The following is a 16,453-nucleotide window of genomic DNA, read 5'->3' as shown; positions in this document are numbered from 1 at the left end:
GTGTTCTGATTGGACGCTGCGTTTGTGTTTGATAACATCGTTGATTTGAGTCTGAACGCTTCGGTCGAGGGCGGTGGTTTTCATTCGGCGTAGCGAGGGGAAATCACCAAAGGTCTCGCCTTTACAAATTAATCCTAAATACTTAAGGTAGGTTTTTTGACTCACAACTAAAGGGTCAAGGGGAATGGTCTTCGAAATGAAGGATACATGACGAATCTCTGGCTGAAACGACCCACCTAGCTTTGCTCCTTACGATAGCTGTGCGTGCAGCATAAGACGAAAACCAATTTAATGTTAACCAGGCGGCTTATTTATACTCAATTAGCCACGTTATGTGTTATTAAGGACATGTGAAGTACATTTGACTAAAACATTCGCACCATGGGGTACACAGGTTTGATTTATTCGGGTGCTTCTATGTATATCAGCGTTAGCAGTTAGCTTCATAAGTCTCTACACTTGCATCATCTCGTAACGTCGAGGTCACTATGCATGGATCATTCTGCATATCTGGTTCAAAATGTAATAACTGTACAATTACTGTGTAAAACTGTTATACAATGTTAAACACGGCGTGTATTCAAAGTGTTGCTCAGTTAAATAAATATTGCATTGAGATATTTTATGTATGTATGTATGTCTGTATGTATGTCTGTATGTATGTATGTATGTATGTATGTATGTATGTATGTATGTATGTATGTATGTATGTAGAAAAAGAAGGTACGAAACCATATTAAATTCTAAGATTTTACATGTTAGGAAGACATAGGGCTGGGCGATTTTGGACAAAAATAAAATCCCGATTTTTTTCTCTGAAAACCCGATTTTCGATTTCGATTTTTTGGGGTAAAACTACAAAAGACAATGGAATAAATTGTTTCAAATATTTTATCTTTATTTTTTAAAGAAAAATATCAAACAAATTTCACTATTGGGAATGAAGTGCAATTGAAAGATACTGTAAATCCTCCTTGAGTTTAGTAAAGTGACAACATTTACAATTTTCGTGACCAATCAAAGATGACTAGACGAGCTCTGTCTGTAATGCAGGCAGCTGCAAAAAAGGAAAAGCGATTTTCCGATTTTCCTTTTTTTAACATCGTCTTGATTAATAAATCCGATTTAGATTTAAAATCGATTAATCGCACAGCCCTAGGAAGACATTATAAAACAGGTTCGTTACAGGTCAGAATCATCTGACTAAAGTGCTTGTTTATGTATTAACCAAAGCTTGGCTAAAATAAAGATGCAGGGTGTGTTTATGAACAACCCTTAAAGTCATGCCACAACATTTTGATCACGTGGAGGACTGGACTTTGACTGGGACATTGCAACAGCTTGATTGTTTTGTTTTGTAGCATTTCTGCTTTTGGATCAGTCTTGTGCATGGTCCACTTTCAATCAATCTTGAGCTGTCCAACATTTAGCCTCACATATGACTAGACAAGGGCTGATTTGAGATTCTAACAGAATGATAACTTTTGTTTGTACCTTTTTTATATGACAGTATACATACAACCTTTTTCAATTTGAATTGTTTATTTACATCTAAAGAACATAAAGGCTAATTAGAATATTAATGTATATTAAGATCAAATGATAAGAGTAACTGTATTTTTGTAAATAATATAAAAGCCCTGCTGTTCAATAGGTTTCTAACATCCTGACTATTTTTCAAAATACTCCTACACACAAATGACTAAGTAGTAAAGAGAGTGAGTTAGTTGAATTGTCGATGCATGCTTATTTTGTACACACACACTCTGTGTACAACACACACTAAATTGGCAAAAATACCTCAGGGACAGTGGGCATTTAAACAAAATGTTGAAGTTTTTAATCAATGACTTTAACAAAAGTATTGTAATGATACAACTACATTTATTGATAGATCTTAACAGATTTTCTCTGATTTGTGAAGGCATTATAGGAGACCAACAACGTGATGTTGAGCAGTTAAATAGCCACAATGTCAGCCATAGTAGCAAGTCTATATTTGGCCGTATCTTCACAGATACTAGACGCACTGAGTCTTGTAATTGTTTGCAAAGATTCATTTTTACACAGTGTTATCTTAAATTTGGCAAAGAGTGATGGGTGGTGGTGCAAATGTGTGTGCAGGTACATTATGGAAGCAGAAAAGGTGCACTTCATTTTTTTTTTTAATGTACTGCTTTTACATTTTAGCTCTCTGTTAACTGACACGTCGTCATGTGACACTGTAGTATGTTGTTGTTCATCTGAGGGTCTGTGTAACTCATTTTAGGACAAGATGAGTATTTTTAATAGCTGTGTCCAAATAATTAAAGCGGCAGGGTTTCAAGTTTTTCTTAACAGAAGTTTTCATGACTCCATTCATACATCAAGGAAATTAATACTTAACTGTTTTTAGCTGTTTAATATTTAATAATCAAATCCCATACCAAGGTTTATGACCATATTCAAGTTTGAATGTTGTTATTTTTGCTAAATGACTTAGTATAAATCCAGTGCTTGGAATTAATAGGAATGCCTGATCATTTGCTTGATGACTGAGTTTGAATAGATATTTGGCATCCCCCAAAAAACCCGTACAAACCTCATGATCAAACAATGGACTGGTCAATAAAATTTTGTGTCAAGTCTAACTAAAAACGTTTTCTTTAGTGTTTGGACACCACATCACTCTGCATCTACACCCAGGGCCCCTTCAGTGCTATCAGGGGGATGTCAGCTGCCTGTCTCGTGCGCCTGGCCAGGTGCAGCTGTCCTCATCTGGGTCGCAGTGGGCTTTTACAGAAGCCATTTGTTCCACAACAACTCCATGACACCCATCCAGAGTTTGCAGTATCCCGCAGACAAATTTATGGACCCTCGGGGAGCCGAAACAGCAACACGCGCTTTGATCCAGATAGCAGTGGCCGTCCTACCACTTGGGATTCGTTTGGCATCTGGGACGATCGTATTGATGAGCCCATTCTGCTGCCTCCCAGCATTCGTTACGGCAAGCCCATTCCCAAAGTTAGCTTATCGAAGGTAGGCTGTGCCTCTCTCATCGGGCAGCGCAAAGAGAATGAAGACCGCTTCCAGGTGTCCCAGTTGACAGACAACATCCTCTACTTTGCTGTGTTTGATGGGCATGGTGGACCAGAGGCAGCTGACTTCTGTGAAAAATATATGGAGAAGTTTATCAAGTAAGAAAAATGTAAACTATGCTATCATCACATATCCACATCAGTTGTTGTCACGGGAGATTAACTGACACGTAATCTGAATGTAAGATGTTACACTTTTTTACTAATATTATTTATCATTTTATTTCAGGGACCTTTTGGCAGATGGAGAAAATCTGGAATTGGTTTTGACGAAAGCATTCCTTGAGTTAGACAAAGCTTTTGCGAGGCACTTACACTTCTATCCAAATGGTAGGTCCCATTATTTGACATGTATTTATATTATTTATGTGTATCCAAACACATGTATTTGTAATGACATTATATTTCTTCTCTCTTCAAACCTAATGTACTTATCTTAGGCGTTGGATTGTCCCACTGACATGACTTGAGCACTTTTCGTTTGAGGTCTGTCATTTCATCCAAAGTTTATTGATTGATGAACAATAAATAAGCTACAAGTAGAACAAACACTAGTGCTTCATTACATGCAGCATGGTATATACATACATGCATACAGATGGGCAACAAATTAAAGGAAAGACCTGAGTACATGTGTTGATAAATGTGGATAGAGGACCCTACGAGTGACAGTGAAGCTAATGGTGCAGCCGCCAGATGTTAAACACATTTTGGAAAAGATTTTCTGTGTATCAATTATTTCTTTACACTTCCCCTACTAGAAAATTCCGGTCTACAGTAGAATGGTCTCCCCTTTTAGAGTCGATGAACCCTGAAGCTTCTCTACAGGCTTGTGTAGTTAAGTGTTTCTTTCCTTTTAATTTGTTATCCATCTGTTTGTGTTTCTCAGTTTGTAAAGTATATAGTTTTGCACGAACAGTGACATTTTTACTAAGGATAATTTGAGCATCCAACCAAAATGAATGCAAGACAGTTCTCTCAATAAATCATGTTTGCCATAGTGATATAGAGACTTAATTGACTTTACTAAACCTCAATTTTTGTCTGAGTAAGGTTACGTGTTAATAAAAAATAAAAAAATAAAGCTAGTATACCTGTTATGTGGTCATATTTAGACCACGCTGTGTGAAATGTCCCAATATGCCTGTGTGTGTGTGTGCATGTTATCTACGGCAGCTGCTGACCCAGCTAAGAGCTGGAGGCCCTTGGTACCAGTTTGGATGACGAGAGGATAGATATTGAAGGAGAGTCCAGCGGGTCCTAAATCCTGGACTACTGGAAGGTTCCCTATCTTTCTCTCAATCCTCTCTTTTCTTTTTCTCTACTTACCAAGTGTGTGCAACACCTGTTGTGAAACTGCTCCGGTTTGACAGTGGTATGACATGTACAGTATGTTGTGAGTGACAGAAGTCCATCAGATGCATTATTCTTAATAATAATCTATGTAGTCATATTATTAAAAGATTTATATATTTATTTTATTTTTTTAAGAAAGGAATGGTTTCATGCTTTTCTGCAAGGATCAGCAGATAAATTGATCTTATCTTAACAAAGTAAAGCTTAGTGATACATCTTTTTTTTTTAAATAGTTAAAAGGAAACACTTTGTAACTTAAGTGTTAAGACATGTTATTGTTTGTCTGCATTTAAAATGACCTTTAAAACAATCATTGTTTGACGTTCTCCTTGTGACTGACTAGTCTTACTTTTTTCTTCTTTTTTTTAAACTGCAACAGGGGGGTGTTATTGATTTATTCTGACCATTTTTTTTTTTTTTTAAGATAAGTCTGTTTATTTTTTTCTTCCAAAGCCCAATATTGGGACACTGATGTTTGATAGTTGTTAACATTTTTTGAAGTTGAGCTTTAGACTAAAAACTGCTTTAAAATGTTCTTTTGATGTCACTTGTATGCTGCACCAGCTCTACGTGCATGTATGATGGCCTCCTCTGTTTATTGTCATCTGTAGTTTTGCTCCAAGTCTACTATGCAACTTCCTACCCATGTGCTCATGTTGTAGTTGTGTGGATGTGAGGGTGTGAAACATATCAGCTGATTGTTGTCCGTTTGTGTGGTTCTTCATGACTTAATCCACATCTGATAAGTCCTCTTATGTCTCTATAGGACCTGGGACGAATGCAGGAACCACTGCCACTGTGGCGCTGTTGAGGGACGGTATCGAGCTGGTGGTTGCTAGTGTGGGGGATAGTCGTGCCATGTTGTGCCGCAAGAACAAGGCCCTTAAACTCACTGTTGACCACACCCCCGAGAGGAAAGATGAGAAAGAGAGGTGAGAATGCGGTCATGTTCGGAGGTTACTATGGTCCTGTGACTCCCTGGATGACTGCCAGTCGCACTCTCCTTGACATGAGAAGTACATGTGAGACTGCACGTTATCCATTTATTTATAGTGCAGGCACGACTGTGCCCAGTAGGTCACATACATGACTTTGTTTACATGAAAACTCGATCTGCACGGAGTGCAAGAAGACATATCCACTTGGTTTGCTTCCATTGGCAGTCATGAAGGGAAGAAAGACAACAGAAAATGTGATGCTACTAATGAATAAGATATTTGAGTTTTGCTGTCCTTTTTAGAACAATGTAATAACAGAATTACAATCTGAATAAGTAGAAAACAGTCGAGTCCATGTAAGGAGCAGATTCACAGTTATGTTAGCAAAGTCCATAAATGATTAATTCAAAAGGGAAAAAAAGAGATCTTAAGAGTTTAAAAACTAATTTTCTCACTTTTCTCCACATTTGTTTTGACCTTCAGGGTAAAGAAAAGCGGGGGCTTTATTACATGGAACAGTTTGGGACAGCCAAACGTCAACGGCCGGCTGGCAATGACTCGTAGTATCGGAGACTTTGACCTGAAGAAGATGGGGGTCATTGCTGAGCCCGAGACCAAAAGAATACTGGTATGTTCACAAGTGAAGAATATCACCCCCAAATAAATTGAACCAACATTTAAAGAGCAAAAAATCTCTTACTCGTGTTTTTAGACCCAAGTCTGAACAAAATTTTAGTCCACTGTTTGTGGTAATTAATAAAATTTCCCTTCAGTATTAATGAAGTACGATTGAACTGAAATCCTCCACCTGTACAGTCTTCTGAAAACAAATGAAAGATTTTCATTACTATTCTTTACAACATTGCTTGATTTCATTAAGATTAGGGGCATTTGTTAATGGATAAACCTATTAAAGTCCCATTATTGCATCACAGCTTGAGATCTGGACTTTGGGTCATTGCAACACCTTGAATATTTTATTTTTTGCCATTCTGTTTATTTGTTGGAGCGATTGTCCTATAGCCTGACATTGGGCTGTTCGATTAATCGATTTTAAATCGTAATCGCGATTATGTAATTAGAACGATGTTAAAACGTGAAACTCGTAAAATCGATTTTTCACTTTTTTTTTTTTTTTTACTTACATTTTTTTTTTTTTTTTTTAACCTTGTCTGCACACATATTAATGATTGATACCATATTAATGATTGATGGAAATACCTCTCAATACCTGCGACAAGTGCCCCATCGGAGAGGCTCTTTAGTGTAGGAGAGGGCGTTGTAACATGCCACCGGGCATCCCTCAAGCCAGATGCGGTAGACCGGCTCGTGTTCCTTGCAAAAAACTTGCAAATGTAATGACTGACATTACACACCTCTACCTCCTTCATGGGTTGCATTATTATTTAGCATGCAAAGACCTAGTTTAGTTTAATTAGAAAATGTCTTGTTTTATTTAATTGGAAATATAACTTACTGTATGTTTGCAAGTGCTGATTTACTGATTTTTTTTTTTTTTTTCAGAGATAAAACTTTATATTTTATTATATTTTTTAAAACTTTTTTTCAACTTATTTTACAGAGTTTTGCACTTTATTCATTCATTTTTGGTTTAATAAGAGCAAAGTTTGCACTTAAAGCCCAATGGGGCAAATGTTCAATAAAAAAACAGCATATTTGAAATCATTTCTTTGCCGTTTGTCAATTCACAAAATAATCGTAATCGAAAATCGGATTTTGAGAGAAAAAAATCGAGATTTTATTTTTGGGCAAAATCGAACAGCCCTAGCCTGACATTATTTCAGCAACGATTAAGCTTTCAGGCCAAAGGACTCTGACATGAGTTTAGACTACTTTGTTCAGCCTGATGGCCTTGAGGTCTTCAGATCTTGTGGCAGCAAAACAGGCCCAAATCATCTTCCCCCTCCACTGTGCTGAGGAGTTGCTATGAGATACAAGCCGGCAATGAATATTGTTGGGTATCTGTACATGTCAAGTCAATTCTTTTGTATCTATGGTAGAAATACTATTAATAATCAGTACTTCAGATATTCACATCTCCTCATAAGTCTTAAATTTTGCTGGTTTTCTTTTGTTTCCCCTCTTTTTTTTGTCTGCTTTCTTTTGAAGTCTTTTGGCAAACTCCTGTTTCAGAATGTTTGAAAGGTTGTTTGATTTGCTCTTTCGTCAGTTACATCCCGTCCACGACTCGTTTCTGGCACTGACCACAGACGGCATTAACTTCATCATGAATAGCCAAGAGATCTGCAATGTTATCAGTGAATGCCAACTCCCCAAAGAAGCAGCTCAGAGAATATCTGACCAGGTAAAATGTCTTAACTCTACTCGAATCATGCAAGCACAGAGAGAAATGGAGGGTTGGGATTTGTATGCCTGCGGGTTTATATCACCAATTCCATCCTGAGTCCATAGCATTGTTTGACATATACATTGAAGCTGTTTTTCATTTTCTCTTAACAGTGATATTAGGATTGCTCTCAAAATCCTAGTTTGTGTAAATTACTCCCGATTATTTTCTGGGAGATGTGAACTTGGCCTTTTACTCAGAAATACAAATTATTTTTCTTTTTAACTGTGTGTTATTAGTTTTCTTGCAAAAACAAAATCACTGTTTTTGACATAAAAACAGTATAAATAATTTTGCCATTTGTAATATTGTTTTACATGTAGCATACAGTATATGTATGGTACTCGATTCTCATCCTTTAAACCATACCCTTTGTTGCCACTGGGGGGTATCACACTAATACAACAAAAAGTGTAAACTCTCAAAGGTGATGAACTGAATATGAAATGTCCCAGACTGGATTTAGTTTGAAGTATTTTTCATTTTTCTTTAATACCACAAAATTCTTACCAGCAAATGCAACTTTCTCTTTTTTTTTCTCTTTATCTTATAGTCTCTTTCAACCAAGACATGGAAATTACGAAGCTGCAAAAAATATATGAATAAAAATCTGCCTGTTTTCTGATATACATTATGCATTCAGTAATACAGGGATGTATAGATGGAGCTCACAATCTCTGTCACAAATACATTTTGAGTCTTCAAAACTGGTTGTTTTGTGTCACCTGTAAAAAGACCTTTGTTACATATGATGGATGTTTTCATGCTGTGCTTTTTCTTCTCTGCAAGGCTCTTCACTACGGTTCAGAGGACAACAGCACAATCATTGTGGTGCCGTTTGGTGCTTGGGGAAAACACAAGAGTTCACACTCAAGTTTCTCCTTCAGCAGGAGCTTTGGGTCCAGTGGGCGCTGGGCCTAGTCAGCAGGAACGCTGGACTGAAAGGTCTGGTCTGTGGACCCAGTTATTGTGTGCAATATATTTGGTTCCCTTAAATGAACAGTGATACCTTATGGTTAAAGCATGTTTTTAAGAACAGCGTGATATTTATCAGCCTCCGTGAAGTTGGATCTAGAACATTTGTGTTGTGCACAAAAGAACCCCTCTTATTTCAAGTTTTGTCTACGTTCAAGCTCATGACCTCATAGGTGTTAAAAGCCAACACGTTTTTGAATGGCAGATAAGAATTTGAAATGACATGTAAGATTGGGAAATGCAGGCTCCTGCACAGTGGCTACGATTTTAGGACTTGCATTCCTGACTGTTTGCCTTTTCAGATATATTTTAGTAACTCTTAATGTCAGGTATGAACATGTATTTTTATTACTTTAAAGTTTATGCCAAATGTGCAAGTTGGTGTAACTTGTCCCAATATGGCTTTTTTTCCCCCCCGCTCAATGTATATTTTATCTTAGTCTCTGCAGGTTTTATTTTTGGACAACTCGATGCTAAAGTGACAACATCTAAAGACAGAAAACAGGGGAAATTAAGCACTTGAATTTTAATCTTTGATAATCATTGGAACGAATTCTAAATCCTTATGGGTTTGTCTTTCTGCTTAAAATATTTACCAAAGCATAAATGGACAAAACGTGGAAGCCCTTTTGCACGGTCTTCAAGGTTTGGGAGAAATTAGTTACTAGTGGAATGTGGTTTAGAACCAGGGCCACTGATTGAGTAACTTGTTCATGCAAACTGCATGTAAGTGGCTTAAATGGACCTTTTGTAGTTACTAAATGTCACCTGCAATTTACATGCTGCTCTAACCAAGTGTTGATCCATACTGATATGAAAAATATCTTGTTAGGACAAAAATAGGTTTTGAGGGTACAGATATGTATAGTACACATATGTTTTGTAAATAGTTGTATTTATGTACTTCAGTAAAACTTATATTGTTATATTTGTTTAATATCTTGTCAAATTCCCTATATCTAAATATTATACACATGCAGGATCTCTGCATAGTTGGTTGTATTGTGTAAATCTCCATTATTTTGTGTATTACCCTGATATTGTGTGTGATTCTCCCTACGATTCGCGTTTATTAGACGAAGCTTGGCACACTTAATGCAACATCACAGTTTTTGTTTTTCTTTCTTTTTTGAGCCATCAGATCTGTACGACGGTGTGAATGTTTGCTTAAGGGACAGATTTTTTTTTTTCTTTAAATCTGAAAGGCATTGTGGAAATGAAGCTGTGTAACTTATCCTGGCTGACCAATGTGAGTAAATCCATTTTACACTGTAAAATAGACTTGAAGTTGTTTTTGTTTTTTTCATTTCCGTTAGCAGAAGTGTTGTGTGGTTTATGAAAAACAAATGTAACACTTTCTAAATATTAGCATTGATTTGTTTGTGACGATGAAAATGTCAGTTATGAATTTTTTTAACTCACTGATTGAAACCATGATTTCTCATAAAGACTGTGCTTCAGCTTAACACAGCCTCTTATACCAACCTCCTAATTCACTGCTCAATATTTCTCTTCTCTTGTTTCATTGCTTTTCAAATATTCTCTCTGTAGATGATCTGTCCCTGGGACTTAAATGTGACTGTATCAACAACTCTGTACTGTGGATTTTTTTTTTTTTTCTCTATTTTTGTTCCAAGTTGTCATAACTTCACTTAAATAAAATCCATCAAAAGTTGTGGTTTGGATTACTGTGATATACTAAAGCTTTTTTAAAGTTCTTTTTTTGGGAGAAACGGACAAAAGTTTTAATCGTTTCCCCCTTTATTTACAACAAAACTATATATATATATATATATATATATATATATATAAATATATATAAAATTGTTTAAAAAGCCAACATTTCTTCTTCTGGACTGTAATTTGATATCTTGTAAATGTTTTGGTGCTAGCAGTGATGACCACATATCGTAATTGGTTCTACTGGCTTTAATTATCTCAGTACACAAATGTTTAAAACGTTGCCAGATTTAAATCTAGATTTGTTAAGGAGCTTTCAGTCTATAAGCCTGCTAATTTTGTGAAGTATCCGCCAACCGAAAGTGGTACACTAAAGACTCGACACAAAATAAATATAACAACTGAAAAAGTTAAATAACCTCCTGAGACCCAGTTAAATAACTGGGCTATATTTTAAATATTTGCTTTTAATAAAAAGAAAAAATCCTACTTTTTATATATATATATATATATATATATATATAATTGTTTTTTTAGTTTCAATTTGGGCATTTCTGACAGCTGATGACAAATAGTTTTTTTTCTCAAACAGTTGTTTAAGAAAATGTCATGTTTGTGCAGAGGTCGCTTGAGGGTTAAATATCAAACTTTGTTGTCACTTTGCTGTACGTACATACAGATGAGCTTTATTACTTAACCCTGGGACCTAAACCCATGACCCAGCCTTGCTTAACCTGGGACCGAGCCTAACCAAAGTCAACAGTATGAGCAGAGCCTCTCAACAGTTTTGTACATCAGCCTGCTGTGAATTTATAGGTGACGTTAGGTGAAACTAAGGTTAGTTTCCTAACTCCAACTGAGTTAGATATTTATCAATTTACCGGTACAAATATAGGTAATTCTAATATGATCTTTCTCTCTGAGATGTTTAACTTGGCCTGGCCTGGTACATGCCTCTTTTCCCCAGGCAGTGTGTCTGTTCCCACAGCTCTGATCCCCTAAACCTAACCCTTTGTGAACAGCAAATAGCTGACCAACACTGTCAACCAATCAACATCAAGGGATGCGGGAAATGTGGGAACACAGTCTTTAATAGAATAAAATAGAAACACTGCGATGTCATGTCCCTCACCCTTTTTTTTGGTGAAAACAAATGTAAAAAAAATGTGCTGTAAAACTACTGGTGGCAAGTTGGACATGGGAGTGAGATCATACATAAAATTTGCTGGCACAAATCCTGGTTTGTGTTTTTTTTTTAACTTAATTAAGGACTTTGAACCACCTTGTTGAATTGTGCTATATAAATAAACTGGCCTTGCTTTAATTAAAGCAGAAATGTGTGGCCTCAAGAGAAGATGAAAATGGGACGCAGTTAGCCATTACGCTGTTCATCGCAGGGGAATCAAAAAAGTGTTCTGATGGTAAAAGTCCATCCATCCATTTTCTATACCCATTTTATCCTTTGCAGGGTCACGGGTTTGCTGGAGCCTATCCCAGCTCATTACAGGCAAGACCCTGGACAGGTTGACAGTCTATCACAGGGCCACAGATAAAGACACAACCATGCATACTCACACTCACACTAAGGCCAATTTAGAATCATCAATTAATCTACTATGCATGTTTTTGGACTGTGGGGGGAAACCGGAGTACCCGGAGGTAACCCACGCAAGCTTGGGGAGAGCATGCAAACTCCACACAGAAAGACTCCCACCTTGCCCAGGAGTTGAACCAGCAACTGTCTTGCTGTGAGGCAACAGTGATCACCACTAAGCCACCAAGCCCATGTTAAAACTCATAGGGCCCGATTTACTAAGATCCTAAATAAAGAGTACTAAATTGCGTGTGCACTGAAAAAGTTTGCACGCGCTGTTGTTGTGTGTTTTGCGGGTGATCAACTAAGATTGCGTGCGCAATTGATAACAGGTGCAAACCTAAGTATTTAAATGAGGTGTTGCGTGTCTTACGGTTTGCGGCGCAAACTTTGCGCCATGGAGAGTCTGGATGGAAAGCAGGATATAGTCGCAAGTGCAAAATGAAATTTGACGAGTTGGAGTTAGAGATATTAGTGGAAGAGGCAAATTGTTGTATTCAGCACCCCTGCCATGAAAAGCACCCCCTCGTATATTCAATGATAAGTACATCAAGAAAAAAAACAACACACTGACACTTCAATATATTTATATATACACACTCACACAAACACATACTTAGGAGTTTATATTATATATATTTACAAATATTATGGAAGACAACACAGTAAGCAGGCTATTAATTAGGCTAATGACATCAATAACCATTTACCCGATTTTTGTTATCTGTGACTGTGATTGTGGGAAAGTATGACTATTGTGGAATCCATGAGCGCATTTAAACATGAATCATTAACACAAAACTGGACGCTAAACAGAACGTGACACAGAATGAGAATATAATTTTTGTCAGACGAGGGGGTGCTTTTCACGGCAGGGGTGCTGAATACTGCACAACACCGGGGTATGACTGCAGAACAAGTATAGGCACACAATAGGAAACACTTTTTTCTCCATGAAAACACGTGATTTATTTATTATCACAAATAAAAAAATGAATGTGCCTCCTGTGGCAACCTTTTGCTGAATAATACTCGATTTAACATTCAAATAAAATATTTCTCCTTTTGCATGTGGAGAATCCTCACCACAAGTTGAGCCATCCCCACTCCAGTCCTCAAATCAGGCACCAACAAGCATCCCTGCGTAATGCTGGGCAGATTAGCACCTTCCTTTCGAACGTATTAAATACAGACGCAATCACAATCCCCGCAAAAACTTTCAGGCTTGGTAAATCTCATTGCGGGTGGTAAATGGACCTATTTGCATTTTCCCCTCCCAGTATTTAGCGCTTTATGGCGGGTACGCCCCATATTGATTATTCATCAGGGCAAAAGTACTAAATGAATAGCGTGTGCTATTTTGCGCATTTGAGAGGCGCAGTCCTCTTTGCACGCTGTTAGTAGATCAGCTTGCACATTGCTTTGCGGGTGATGTCAAGTTTGCACACGTTTTTACGCACGCAAACCTTTAGTAAATCAGGCCCATAGTAGTCAAATCTAATGTTCCATTGAAAGGATCATTTATGATGTTTAACACCTGGAGATTCAGTAAGGTAATTCTCCTTGACGGCATAATTTGTTCACTTTGATGGAGGCTGACTGAATGGACATTCCTACATCACATTAAATGAAAGTTTTTAGAAGAACATGCAAACTCTACACAGAAAGGTCCTTCCGAGAGTAAAGCCAGGAGCCTTCTTCTATAAATAAGATAAACACATCCAATTACTTTGCCTCTCTTTTTAGGTAAGAGGCATCAAATGTGACTGAACCTTTGAGGAATTTTCTGATATGAAGGTGTAAAATAAGACTACAGTATTTGAGCCCCAATCACAAAGCTCATTAGGTGAACAATAATAAACTTTACCATAGCTTGTAAACAAAACAGCAAATATATCTATCTTGCAAAGAAATTAGTTGAGTGTCGTCCTCTGTTCTGTGATCCCGGAAATCAGAGGAGAATGGCCGGACTGGTTTGAGCTGATAGAAAGGCAACAGGAACTCAAATAACCACTCGTTACAACCGAGGTATGCAGAGTAGCATCTCTAAACACACAACAAGTTGAACCTTGAGGGCAGATGGTCTACAGCAGCAGAAACCACACCGGGTGCCACTCCTGTCAGCTAAGAACAGGAAACTGAGGCTACAATTCACACAGGCTCACCAAAATTGATGCCAGCTGCTCTCCCTGCACTGTGGCCTCCTAATGATTGTCTTAATCAATCAGAAATTAGAAATGAAAATTGTAACAAGATTTTTTTCCAAAAACTACATTTATTTTTCAATAGCTAATTTTATTTCTCCATCATTTAGCTGGGGACATGTCTGATGTAGATGTTGTAGATGTTGGCTGCAGATTTTGAAGACAAAGGCAGGGGGCTCTCCATTTAAAACACTGTGGCTCAAGGCTCACCATCTCCACTGTCATGGTGGATGATAGAGTTCCTTCAAGAGCCAAACTGTTTCGGGTTTTGGTTATGTTCAGTCCAACCACAGAGAAAATTTGTTCTGCATAAGTATTTGAATGAGTAAGTACCAAGACCAATTTGGCAATACGTGACAGCTTGCCAAATCTGCTCATACCGGTCCCCTTTGAAAAATGTACCTAATGACCTAATTACCCTCAAGTATTTTTATTAAGCTGATTATGTCAATGGGTATTCCCATGAGTACAGAATAATTCTTACCTTATTATTCAGTGATACCATGTTCCTCCAAAAGCTCTCAAAGTCAAACATTGCTGGGTCATGGTAATGTCCATGGACATGCTGCTAGTTGAAACAAATAGTAGAACTTAGTAGACTTAACATATTTGACAAATCATTAACGATTGATTTCATTCATTTTGAAATAATTAGTTTCTTTCTCTACCATTTAGTCTTATTGCCTCTAAGTGGACAGATCGCCACAGCGGATCAGCAGTCATTGATTTGGAACAGGTTTTACTCCAGATGCCCTTCCTGATGCAACCCCTGCAAGACACACCCATTCACACCCACGGACAATACAGAATTACTGATTAATGGTTTTGGACTGTGGGAGGAAGTCGGGGGACCCAGAGAAAACCCATGCAAGCACAAGGAGAACATGCAAACTCCACACAGAAACCCAAGAACCTTCTTGTTGTGAGGCAGCAGTGCGAAGCCACCAAGCTTGTTATAGCTATATAATGACCTTGTACATTCCATTGTTTTGATCAGTTAATTCATCTCATTTCAATAAAACGAAAAGGCCAGCTTTTCATGGAATCGATTAACTGCACAGATATCGAGACAACATACGTTTTAAAACTAGAGATGACCAAAATAATCAACTTGTGATTTCAGTTTATTGATTTTAACATTAATAACTGCAGTCATGATTGTTCTGCAGTTCCATAATATTATTCAACGGATAATTATCTATATTTAACCTGGTGTATTCCTTTTGTGAAACTGTATTGTCAAAGTTAGATTAATGTGTTTTAAACCTTGATTTTATTATGTAGAGTACATCCATATGAATAACTGCCCCTTTTACTTACACTTAAAATACCTCTAAAACATAATACTTTACTTTGTTGAGCCACTGTATCCATCCCAGGTACCAAACCCTTAGACAGCTAGAAATCGTCCAGGAACACTCCCACTTCCACACCACGCTCACTGATTTGCTCCCAGTTGACGTCTCCATCCAGGCCTCCTCTATATTACTTTGATTCATTCACTTGGAAAGTAAGCACTGCAGAGGACAGAACGCCGGCGGAGCAAAGCGCTTCACATTTCCAGCAGCGAGGTGCTTAATCCCTGGTTACTCGGTCATCCACCTTCCATACGGTGAGGACTCAGTCCCATGTTATGGGTCTGTACATCTGACACCAACACACATAAAGGTCATCTTTCTTTCTTTGCAGCAAAAAAGAAAGGATACAAAGGAGTCCTGGTATAATCACACATCCTTCTTCATCTGACAAGGAATCAGTGAGTAACTGAATGACTGATAAAAGTATGAATCCTTCACTTTGTTTTGTTTGGTGCTTTCTTTGTTGGTGTAATTTAATGATAATGTGCTCTTTCTTGTATTTTTTGAGGAAAACAATTATTGGATTACTGTATAAAGAAAACTGAGCTCAGAGCTCAAATTCAGAGTGGATTTTTTTTCTTCTAGTTGGATTTGTTAGTGAGGTAATGAGATACATATTCATATAGAATCACGCTTTTTTTCTGTTTTTATATAACGGTGCAACATTCTTACACTTTTTCTTACAAATTTGTGTTGCCTACTTTTGTTTGGTTTAACTTTATGATCAACATGCACGTTTTGTTGACCTGTTTTCCTTTCTTTTTTTTCTTTTAACCCTCGCAAGCCGTTAAGGCTCGGGTCAGAATTATTATCTAGATCAGAGGACTTGATTATCCCTTAGCATCTTGCAAGGGTTAAATAGATGATTTAAAAGACAAATAGTGCCAATCATCTTGGATGTTA

At 37.4% G+C, this 16,453-nt stretch overlaps 1 protein-coding gene across 1 annotated transcript; it reads left to right on the top strand.

The window, feature by feature from the left end:
- The first annotated feature begins 28 nt into the window (after nt 1-28).
- Nucleotides 29-10,389, top strand: ppm1kb (protein phosphatase, Mg2+/Mn2+ dependent 1Kb). Its single transcript, XM_061717991.1, has 7 exons — nt 29-147; nt 2,650-3,176; nt 3,307-3,407; nt 5,200-5,365; nt 5,855-5,999; nt 7,563-7,697; nt 8,529-10,389. The coding sequence occupies exons 2-7, from the start codon at nt 2,710-2,712 to the stop codon at nt 8,658-8,660; spliced, it is 1,146 nt and encodes a 381-aa protein (XP_061573975.1). The 5' UTR covers nt 29-147; nt 2,650-2,709; the 3' UTR covers nt 8,661-10,389.
- Nucleotides 10,390-16,453: the final 6,064 nt, after the last annotated feature.

This window comes from Cololabis saira, chromosome 1 (genome assembly GCF_033807715.1).
Source record: "Cololabis saira isolate AMF1-May2022 chromosome 1, fColSai1.1, whole genome shotgun sequence".
NCBI classification, from domain to species: domain Eukaryota; kingdom Metazoa; phylum Chordata; class Actinopteri; order Beloniformes; family Belonidae; genus Cololabis; species Cololabis saira.
The sequence above is the reverse complement of the archived record's forward strand: the minus strand, read 5'-3'. Positions and strand labels throughout refer to the sequence as shown.